Here is a 12500-nt window from a genome sequence, read left to right as displayed (position 1 = left end):
ATAAGGCTTTCAAGCACAAGTCCCTTACCCAGAAGTGTGACCCCTTATTCCAAATTGCAAACAAAAATAACATAAACAGCCTAAGTCACATGACAAAATCTATACTGAAAGAAATTGACAACACAAGTCAGATGCATTATACTAGATTCTGGAAGGAAGAAATAAAAACGAATGACAAACTAGATATATACAGAACCCTGAACAGAAATTACTGTATAGCCCCATACTTAAATTACATCAAAGATAGAAAGAAAAGAACAACACTGACAAAATACAGAATCAGTGACCATAGCCTACACATTGAAACTGGTAGACATAGACAAACATGGGTGCATAGACATATGAGGAACTGTAGCTTCTGCATAAATGATGTAGAAAACGAGGAACATTTCCTTCTTAATTGCATCAGATATGCACCTATAAGGGACATTTTTTTTGCTGAATTCAAAAAGCATATAACAGAATTTGAAAATCTATCTCCACAAAGAAAACTATATATATTATTGGGAGAGGAACCAAACTGTTCATGCCTAGCTGCAGATTATATTAGGACCTGCCATAAAACAAGAGAAAAGTTGTAACTTTCATGTATGTGGCATATTGATGAGTTTATCCCCTTTGTGTACATGTAAATACTATGTTTGATATTAGGTATTGCTATTTACCTCAAATTGATTTATGTAGCTGTTTCTGCAAGTGTAGGCATATAATATGTGTTTACAATAATACATTTTTTTTTATTTCTATTTTTTCCTACAGTATAGCACTATTGCTGAAGCTATTACTGTCCTTTTAATACCATTTATCCTTTCATTATTATTATATATATATATATATATATATATATATATATATATATTTTTTTTTTTTTTTTTCCTTTCCTTTCATTATTTCATTTTATCTCTATACCAATACTTATGTAAAGTTGATTATTAACATGTTATACTTGTAGCTTTGGCAACAGTGACTTTACTCATTCATGCCAATAAAGCACCATTTGATTTGATTTGATTTGAGAGAGAGATAGAGAGAGAGAGAGAAGAGAGAGAGAGAGGGAGTTGGAGGGGGCAGAGAGAGAGAGAGAGGGAGAGAGAAGAGATAGAGAGAGGGAGAGAGAGGGAGAATAGAGAGAGAGAGAGGGGGTTGATGGGGGCAGAGAGAGAGAGAGAGAAAGAGAAAGAAGAGAGGGAGAGAGAGAGAGGGAGAGAGAGAAGAGAGGGAGAGAGAGAGAGGGGGAGAAGAGAGAGAGAGAGAGAGAGTTGGAGGGGGCAGAGAGAGAGAGAAGAGACTTTGACTTTTAAAACCCCTTTTATTGAACCATTGCATGGATCAAAACCCACCTTAAAACACTACAGTATAACCCCCCCCCCCCCCCCCCCCAGTCCCCATGACATCAGTACACCATTTCTGTGAGAAATGATCCACACTGTCTGAAACTTTAAAAAAAGCATATTCAACCCTAACCCTTGATTCCACCAAAGCTTTAAACATGTCCACAAGGTTGAGAGAGAGAACTCTGCTTGACAAATGGCAGCAAGAAAAATTAGCTCCTGAAACTACTATTTTTTTGCCAGAAAAAGTTTGTTATACTTACTCAAAGTGTAATAGTTTTATTGGGAAGTTGAATAGAAACAACAGAGGCAACAAACTGTCAAGGTAAGACCTCTGAGTCAATTTTTAAAAGCCAAAAAATCATCAAGAAATCAAACCTACAAGAAGCTAATTGTTACTAATAGAGTCCCGAAGTGTGACGTAGAGTTTCCATGACGGCAGAATCACTGGATCTAAACAAACTTTCGAAGTGCGATAAATAGCATTGAATGTAGACATGTGGCATCATTTCTAGCTAATAAAAATAAATATATCCATTTAAACGTGTTTTACCTGCTAGGCAGCAGCTTAGCCACATAACACGGATTCCCTGGCAGGTGTAATAGAAAGAAACAAAATTCCAGTGGATATGTCACGTCTTCTCAAAGACTGGCGGCTGTTAAGAGCGACATTTTTTGCCAAAAAAATAAAGCCAAAACACGTCCGTGAATTTAAGGATTTTAACCGCATGCTGTGAAGTTACATGCAGGTCTCTTTTACGGAGGAAACCCATGCTAAAATAAAACTCTGTAGTCACGAATTGGATCGTGTTGGTATGAATATATGTTGTAGTATGTGATTCCTACAGTGTAAAAAAATATACTAACGTCTTAGAAACGTTGTAAAATGATTGAAATATATTAAGAAAGCCACCGCTATGGTGATTGCAATGGTTAGATTGATTTGTTTAGATCCAGTGAAATCGCTGCCTTGGCAACGCTACGTTATGGCTTCGGTACTCTATTGTTGGAAGAGTTAGCCAAACCGCCACTTAATGACATCATAATGGATGCTGGATTAGAAGATGGCTAAGGCTGAGGCATTTTTCAAAAATGAAGATGAGTTGGAAATATCTTATCCCAACACTGTAAAAACAGCCAAAGAAAAGAAAAGAATGAAAGAAAACATCATGAGAGAACATCCAGAAGCACTGATCTCCGATTACATGGGACTTGATGACAACAAGGTCCTGTGTAACCTCCTGTTCTTCACAAATCACCCCACAGTATGGCATACCACCCTCTGCACTGTCTGGGAATGTGTGAGAAAAGGAGGCATCAGCAGAGGAAGACAGATTACACTAGAGGGGGCAAAGGACTTTAAGGTGACAGTTAACCTGTATCATAATGGGACTGTAATGGTACAAGGAACTGAAGCAAGTCTCGTTCAATTTCAGAGCAAATTTAAAGAACTCAAAGAAAAAGCTCTGAATATCAAAAAAGACCAGGTGGTGGAGACTATTACTATTACATCAGGAGCTGAGACTAACTCAAATAGCCAACATGTACATAACCCCATTACATGTCCTCCCAGTAATACAGGCCCCAAGACACCCTCCTCTAACACCACAAAAATGAGATATGCGATAGTTCAACTTGAACAGGACTACATCATGTTCAAAGAGGAAACCGCTCTCAGCTTACAACAACTTCAAGACCAAATCATCCACCCTGACAGGAACATGGTGCAACAACTTTGCTCGGCAGTAAGGCAGCTGGAGGAGGCCAACCAAGAGTTGCGGCAGGAGGTGAGGTCTCTGAAGGAAGAGCTGTTGAGGATGGCACGGCACAGAGAGAATCCAAGGGATCATACCCTGGAAAGCAGGAACAGTGAGCCATCAGTCAAAAATCCCATCTTGTCTGAAAGTGCCACAATCTCTGTCAATGTGCCTGTAGCTCCAGCTTCACCTCATGACCAACCTCCCAAACCCCAGCAACGCATCTGCCAAAGCAGACCACCCTCCTCTTCAGCAAACATCAGTCAGGGACAACAAGGGAGAAAGTCTCAAAGCAAGGAACAGGATGACATCATCATCCTGTGCGACTCTAATGGGAATCATCTGAACCCCAGACGACTTTTCTCTAGAAGACAAGTCAAGAAGTTTTGGTGTCCAACGACACACACAGCTAAGGACATAATACAAAATGGCTTACTCAATAATCCATCTCACATAATTATCCATACAGGGACTAATGACCTTAAAGACAGGAGAACTGATGTGGCAGAAGCCTTAATCAGCACCATCCAAATTGCCACACAAAAACATCCAGATGCAAAGGTAATCATCTCATCTATACTTCCACGACGGGATATTCCTGTGAGTGTCACTGAAAGAATCAACGGCAAAGTTGTGTCCTTCTGTGCTGATATACCCAACGTAAAGGTTGCACACCATACAGACATTACCATTAGACATTTATATGACAATGTCCACATACATAAGGAGGGCATGAAAATATTTGCTAAAAAACTCAAAGACACAGCATTAAATAGAGTGAGAATACCATGCTCTGAAAGCAGCAGGCCAAACATCATCAAAGACAGCCAAAAACCAGTTGAGACGCATAGGCCTACCTATGCAGCAGCCGTCTCTAACAAAGGTACTTGTAGAGATCTCACTCAGATAACAACAATGCTTCAACTTATATATGATAGTCTCTTGCATTAGTGAAAAAAAAAAAAAAACTTTGTATGAATATTCATTTTGTAAATGTGAAAAGACATAGGACTTTGTGTGTGTGTAAGTGTGTGTGTGTGTGTGTGTATGTGTAAGTGTGTGTGTGTGTGTGGTGTGTGTGTGTGTGTATGTGTGTGTGTGTGTGTGGTGTGTGTGTGTGTGTGTGTGTGTGTGTGTGTGTGTGTGTGTGTGTGTGTGTGCACAATTACTTTTATTCTTTTTCATTTCTTTTCTCTTTTTTTTAATAACCTGCAGTTTTGTTTTTCCTTTCTTTCTTTTTTTTATTATATATGTGGAGGGGGGTATGAGAGTATTATATATGTGGAGGGGGTATGAGAGTATTATATATGTGGAGGGGGGTATGAGAGTATTATATATGTGGAGGGGGTATGAGAGTATTATATATGTGGAGGGGGGTATGAGAGTATTATATATGTGGAGGGGGTATGAGAGTATTATATATGGGGAGGGGGGTATGAGAGTATTATATATGTGGGTTTAAGTGTGTAGACTACGCACAGACATACAGTATTCTTATGTTTGCCTATAGACATAATCATTACCTATCTGCACAGAAATATCAATATGCATGGTTGGAGTGTGTGGGGGGAGGGATGGGGAGGGGGGTATGAGTGTCTGAGTGTGTGAATATGTGTATAGAAACTTAAAAATGTCTACTTGTCAGTCTATCTAATTGTATACTATATGTCTGTCTTATGCATAACATTCATAATCAACATTGCATACCTGTTTGTGTGTGTGTGTGTGTGTGTGTGTGTGTGTGTGTGTATGTATCTGTGTGTCTGTGTTTCTGTGCATGTGTGTGCACAGTGGGTGTATGTGTATGTATGTTAGAATATGTCTGCGTCTGTATATGTCAGTGAACTTAAGCATGTATGTATTTGTCTGTGTCTCTGTGTTGAGTGTTCACAAGTCTGTTTGTCTTTGTAGATATAATTGACCTACCTATAGGATATTTATCTCTTTGTAGGTTTAGTAATTTATCTGGTAAAAATAACTTCTTTTGTCCTGCACCTGCCAGAAGGTGGGATGTGCACATTACAACTGTTTGCAAAAAATAACACTTTACCAGTGTCTCAATTGGATCATTATTGCACTTGAGTATACAAACATTCTTATTTCTGGCAAACTACACCATTATAATGACATTTCTTAAAATCATTTGTTATAATGTTCAAGGAATGCACTCTTCTTCTTTCGGAGAGAAAATCAGAGATATCGATTTTGTAAATGCTGTAAATAATTCAGATATATTCATAGCACTGGAAACGTGGAGTAAAAATGGACAGGGAAATTATTCATTACCTTCCTACAGAGATATAAATGTCCCTTCTATTAAACATCCCAATATAAAATGCGGCAGGAACTCAGGGGGAATTGTTGTTTGGTTTAAAGAAGCCATTAATAAATACATATATGTAGTAAGAAAAGGATCATCACACATATGGCTGAAACTATCAAAAGAACTCACAAACTCAACACAGGACACTTATTTATGTGCCATATACATTCCTCCTCTTGAATCTCCATATTACAGTGAAAACATATTTGAAACGTTAAAATCTGACATCATTGAACTCCAGTCATTTGGGAAGATTCTAATTATGGGCGACCTTAATGCAAGAGTAGGAACCGATTTAGATTACATTGACATATCTGGATTTAAACATGTTTCTTCACTAGAACAAAATATCAATATAAGTAGTCACAGGAACAATTTTGATAACATCATCAATAGACATGGCAAGGAGGTGTTACAACTTTGCAAATCTCTTGGTCTGTTTATTGTTAATGGCAGAACAAGGGGGGACTCTCTGGGTAAATTCACTTATTGCTCACCCCTGGGCAGCAGTGTGGTTGATTATGCTATAACAGATTTAGATCACAACCAAATAAATTATTTCACAGTAATGCCACAGTTGCCTCTGTCAGATCACTGCCACATTATAATTAGCTTAAAGAAAAGAAGAAAAGAAAAATTCCAGTATAGAACATCAAAAACCTATGAGTACACTACACCCACTTCCAGTTCAATACAAATGGAGCGATGACAGACTAGAGCAATACACATCCCAGTCAAATTGCATCGAGGTCGAAAACATGATCTACTCCTTCCTGTTCACCAAATTTAAAAAGTCTAAAGATAACATAACATAACTTGGGCCCTTCCAATCAATATGGAAAAAACAAAAATAATGACTTTCCAGAGAAAACATTCGAACATAAATAAATATAATTTTACCATTGGAGGAAAACAACTAGAACAAGTAAGAAAATACAACTACTTAGGACTGACCATTTCTTCATCAGGGCAATTTGATAACGCAATCAAAGACCTATCCGAAAAAGCACGCAAAACATACTACATGTTAAGAAAATATTTCAATATAATCCTTCCATCAAATTATGGAAAAAGATCTTTGATTCCTTAGTAAAGCCAATATTACTATATGGGAGCGAAATTTGGGGTATAAAATATAAAGACAATTTCGAAACATGGGACAAAAGCCAAACCGAATTATTACATTTGGAATTCTGTAAAAATATTCTAGGTTTAAACAGATGTGCACCTAATCTAGGCTGCAGAGCTGAGCTTGGAAGATTTCCCCTCCTTGTAGACATACAAAAAAGAGCAACCAATTTCTGGCATCATCTTCAGACTAGCAATTCAGAGCAATATCACCACACTGCTGCCCAGCTGAGGAGTGAACACCCAGAGAGTGACCCCTTAAACTTCATAATACAAAAACATGACCTGAAAAACTGCAGCTCAAGTAGAGAACACAGCAAAACAAAACTACATTAACACATGGAAATGCAAAATCGAACAAGTAAATAAGCTACACTGCTACAGAACTATTCGAATTGATTACAAATTGGCACCATATTTAAATGAAATTAAAAACCATCGTCATAGAAAACTCCTGTCAAAGTATCGGCTGAGTGATCATTCCCTTGCAATAGAAAAGGGTAGACACTGCCAAACCTGGATAGCTCATGAAGATCGAATATGTAAATTCTGTAATACTGGAGTAGTAGAGGACGAATGCCACTTCCTCACAGAATGTCCCAATTATCAACACTTAAGAGCTATATTCTACCCACAAATTGAAATCACTTGTCCCGGCTTTATGACTGCCACCAATGAACAAAAACTACAATTCCTCCTGGGAGAAATAGATAAATGTGCCCACTTAGCATACCAATATTTACAGTCCTGCCACATTTTAAGAGAAAACTTCACATAGAAAAAGTGCATACAGTATATAGTTTTTTGTTTAAAGTTTAAGTTAAGCTTACTTAAGATCAATTTCTTTATTTATTATATGTTGCTATAAGTTTCCTTTTATATTAATCTTACATAACTCTAAAAATAAGTACACATTTATGTTAAGTTTCCTTTCTGTTACAAATCGTAAATTACTTTAGATACAGTTTTTTTTTTTTAAATAAGTTTCCTTTAGATTTAGATTTAAGAATACATGTTTAAGTTTACTTTAAACATGGATTTAGTTACTGCTTTGGCAACACTATTTTCTGAGTCATGCCAATAAAGCACATTTGAATTTGAATTTGAATTTGAGAAGAGAGAGAGCGAGAGAGACTCTGACTTTTAAAATCCCTTTTATTGAACCATACTATGGATCAATTGCTCAATCCCCATTAATACACACGGCAAAGCAGTGGTACAGAATGTTGTTTCACCATTTAAAAATCTCCATCATCAGAAAAATGGATCAAGCCTTTACCCACACACCATTTACGTCCAAACCAACCTAGGTTATTTGTAACGTGGAAGAAGGCATATTCCACTCTGACCCTACACTCCACTAACCCTTAAAACATTTCCACTAAATTCACAGATATCCCCTCCTCCCCCAATCAATTCCCTTTCCAAATGGTCAGCTTTGCTTGACCAATTAGAAAGTTCAGGCAACCGCACAGATCTTTTTTGGCTTTGGAGTACTTGACCCCGCAAATGAAAAGTTCTTTCGAGAAGGTAAAGCCTAATCCTTGAAACACTGCCTCCAAAAGATGAAAAAAGGAAACCAATTGTGAGCAGTCACAAAAACAGTGGAAAATTGTATCAGGGACATCACAAAACCTGCACATGGGGGAAACATCAGACCTCAGTTTTGCTACAAAGACCTTTGTGGCCATGGCACTGTGCAGGTGTGTGTCTGTGTGTGTGTGTGTGTGTGCGCGTGTGTGCGTATGTGTGTGCATGTGTGTGTGTGTGTGTGTGTGTGTGTGTGTGTGTGTGTGTGTACAGGTGTGTGTGTGTGTGTGTGTGTGTGTGTGTGCAGGTGTGTGTGTGTGTACAGGTGTGTGTGTGTGTGTGTGTGTGTGTGTGTGCGCGTGTGTGCGTGTGTGTGTGCAGGTGTGTGTGTGTGTGTGTGTGCAGGTGTGTGTGTGTGCGCGTGTGTGTGTACAGGTGTGTGTGTGTGTGTGTGTGTGTGTGTGTGTGCTTACTGGTGAGGATGGTGCGTCTCTTGCACTGCTCCTCGACTCCTCCGTGCTTCTTGCCAGAGAGTGTGTAGGGCGTCTCGAACACAAAGTGCTTGAGGTTGTGGCTGCGCTCAAACTGTGTGGGGCGCTCCGCCTGCTCCTTCTCCTCCAGATACGGCTTCACAAACGTCACCTGCACGTACGCCAGCCGCGGCTCCAGCTCCTTAGGGTTCACCTGTCGCCAGGTACACACACACGCAAACACACACACACACACACACACACGGAAACACACACACACACGGAAACACACACACACACACACGCACACACACACACACGGAAACACACACACACACACACACACACACACACACACACACACACGCAAACACACACACACACACACACACACACACACACACACGGAAACACACACACACACACATGGAAACACACACACACACACACACACACACGGAAACACGGAAACACACATGCACACGGAAACACACACACACACACCACACACACATACACACACACACAACGCACACACACACACACACACACAGACACACACACACACACACAAATACACACACACACAGACACCCAGACACACACACACAGACACCCAGACACACACACACACACACACACACACACACACACACACACACACACACACACACGCACGCACAGAATGACCTTAGGTGAAGTCAGAGAGAAAAGTGTGTACCAGAGCTAGTGAGCGGAGCTGAGTGGTGTGAATATCCCGCTCCTCGCTCAGGTGGCTGTTCCCTGTGTGTGTGTGTGTGTGTGTGTGTGTGTGTGGCTCAGGTGGCTGTTCCCTGTGTGTGTGTGTGTGTGTGTGTGTGTGTGTGTGTGTGGCTCAGGTGGCTGTTCCCTGTGTGTGTGTGTGTGTGTGTGTGTGTGTGTGTGTGTGTGTGTGTGTGTGGCTCAGGTGGCTGTTCCCTCGGCCGTTCCGCTCAATTTCGCTTCAAAATCCTCCTACTCCAGTGAAATCGCTCCACGCTCGCTCCGAGGGAGAAATAATCTACAAGCCGAATTGTCACCTTAGCGTACATATGTGTGTGTACGTGTGTGTGTACGTGTGTGTGTGTGGCGTACATGTGTGTGTGTGTACGTGTGTGTGTGGTGTGTGTGGGTGTGTGGCATACGTGTGTGTGTGTGGCGTACGTGTGTGGGTGTGTTGCATACGTGTGTGTGTGTGTGTGTGTGCTGTATGTGTGTGTGTGTGTGGCATACGTGTGTGTGTGTGGCGTACGTGTGTGTGTGTGCATGTGTGTGGTGTATGTGTGTGTGTGGCGTGCGCGTATGTGTGTGTGGCGTACGTGTGTGTGTGTGTGTGTGTTTGTTTGTTTGTTTGTTTAATTTAAGGCTATTTCCACAACTAAGGCTATTTAATGGCCAGAGCACTGTGTGTTACAGAAACTTAAATATATTTTTTAAAATCTATGCTAATAAGATATTCTAAAACCTTCAAAAGGTGGGACCTTACTAAAAACATCAGTTATAGAATTTTGATGATAAAATTGTTGTCTTTTGGTTCTCAAGGCAGGGCAACAGATCAAAATATGTCTCACTGACAGAGGCATTTTGCAAAATTGGCATAATGGAGAATCTTCACCACTCAATAGAAAGCTATGAGTGAGTCTTGAATGTCCTATACGGCATCTGGTATAGACTATTTGATCGTGTCTGGATTGAAAAGAAAAAAATAGTCTCTTCCTTACAGTAGGATGGATTTCATATAGCTTATTGTTGGTACATTGGTCCCATTCAGATTGCCACTCATCTGTGATGTAAGAGTTCAATATAGGTTTAAGGTCTGAGGCAGGGATTTGACATTCTGTGAGTTCTTCGTTAAGGGCTTGCTTAGCAGCACTGTCCGCTTTCTCATTTCCTCTCAGACCAACATGGCCTGGGACCCAGCAAAAAACTACATTCAAGTTCTGGTTCTTTAGTCTTTCTAGTTTATCAAGGATGTTGACAATAATAGGATGGTCAGTTTTTAAGGATTCCAATGCCTGGAGACATGATCTAGAGTCTGTAAAAATGTTGTTGTTTAGTCTGATCTATATATTCAAGTGCCAAATATAAGGCACGAGCCTCAGCCGTAAAAATAGAACATATTCCTGGTATTCGTAGTCCACACTGATTCTGTCCAACTACCATTGCTGAAGACACACAGTTATCCACTCTGGAACCATCAGTATAAATGGGAATGTGGGAGAGGAAGCGACATCGCACGTCCATATACTGCTGCTGGTACTCATTTGGGTGGGTTCTTGATTTCTTCCTGTGACTTAAATCCTTAACAATTTCAGGTCCACGGGGGAATAGAGCAAAAGTGAGTCTGCGTTACACTGTCCATGTTGATGTTCAGATCCTCAAGGTCTTATTCGGATTCCAAAAGGACTGATATACTTTGGTCTAGCTTCATACAACGGCAGTTGCTGTGGCTGAAAAACTGTTGAGTAGGCTGGGTTATCTTTGCATGCTTTAAGCTTGACTGCATATTGAAGAGAGAGATTCAAGCGCAGATTTTGAAGTGAGGGTTCACTTGCCTCCACATAAAGTCTTGAAAGCCCCCAGAACCAGCCTTAGACCTTGGTGATGAATAGTATTCAACATCTGTATGTATGATTTCCTTGCTGATCCATAAACAATACTCCCATAGTCCAATCGGGGTCTCACAAGCACTCTGTATAGTCGCATTAGCACAGTGTGTTCAGCACCCCACTTTGTTTTTGCCAGTACTTTTATAATGTCCAAAGCTCTGAAGCATCTATTTCTCAAACACTTCATATGTGGAATGAAAGATAGTTTGTTATCAAAAGTAAGTCCAAGGAATTTAACCTCTTTTACTACTTTGATGACTTCACCATCCAAGTAAAGTGAAGGGTCATGATGCAAAGATCGCAGTAGGCAAAAATGTGTGCATACAGTTTTTGTTTTGGAAAACCTAAAACCATTTTCAACTGACCATCTACTAATTTTATTTATGCATAACTGCAGCTGCCTTTCAATAATGCTCATATATTTCCCTCTGTAGCAAATACAGAGATCGTCAACATAGAGACTACAAAAACAGTTTGGACCGATTGCACTTACAATACTATTGATTTTGATGCTAAAAAGAGTAACAGAGAGGATGCTTCCCTGAGGAACTCCTTGTTGTTTGTAAGTGTGGATTTGAAAAGGTAGTTCCTATTTGAACTTGAAAATGTCTGTTGGACAAAAAAATTGATATAAAAAGGGGCAAATGTCCTCTAAAACCGTGCAGATCCTTTAGAATGCCATATCTCCAGGTCATATCATACGCCTTTTCAAGATCAAAATAGGCAGCTATCACATGTTCTTTTCTGATAAAACCATCACGAATGAAAGACTCTAATCTTATAAGGTGGTCCATTGTGCTCCTTCCTCTTCTGAAACCACATTGGAAGTTATTCAAATGTCCTTCAGATTCAAGCATCCATACGAGTTGGTTATTCACCATTCTCTCCATGGTTTTGCAAAGGCAACTTGTCAAGGCAATTGGGCGATAATTGTTGGGATCAGTGTGGTCTTTTCCTGGTTTTGGAATGGGTATAATTAAAGCTTTTTGCCAATTTTTGAGTATGTTTCCTGTTTCCCAGATTATATTAAAAATGTCCAAAAGATGAGATAAAGCATCATGAGGCAAGTGTTTTAAAAATTGATAATGGATTTGATCTGGGCCCACCGCAGTATCATGGGAATTTCTTATAGAACATAAGAGTTCCTCCATTGTAAAAAGTTGATTGTATGGTTCAGTATTATCTGACCAGAAATTCAATTGTCTTTGCTCTTCCTTTATGCACAAGGCTTGAAAATCCGGGTGGCAATTTTCCATGGATGAATTCCTTTCAAATGTCTCTGCAAGCTGGTTTGCTATATCTTGTTTTGTAGTTAAAAGACTGTCTTGGCATTT

General features: G+C 39.8%; 1 protein-coding gene across 3 annotated transcripts in view; it reads right to left on the bottom strand.

Moving 5' to 3' along the window:
* dock11 (dedicator of cytokinesis 11) overlaps nt 1-12500 on the bottom strand; it is a 167420-nt gene that overhangs the window by 4484 nt on the left and 150436 nt on the right. For all 3 annotated transcript variants that reach the window (XM_042069980.1, XM_042069977.1, XM_042069978.1), the window contains one exon: nt 8543-8753. In XM_042069980.1, coding sequence (XP_041925914.1) covers nt 8543-8753 — 211 coding nt within the window. The remainder of the gene's footprint in view (nt 1-8542; nt 8754-12500) is intronic.

Source organism: Alosa sapidissima, chromosome 18, assembly GCF_018492685.1.
Source record: "Alosa sapidissima isolate fAloSap1 chromosome 18, fAloSap1.pri, whole genome shotgun sequence".
Taxonomy (NCBI): Eukaryota; Metazoa; Chordata; class Actinopteri; order Clupeiformes; family Clupeidae; genus Alosa; species Alosa sapidissima.
This window is presented reverse-complemented; position numbering and strand designations above follow the sequence as displayed.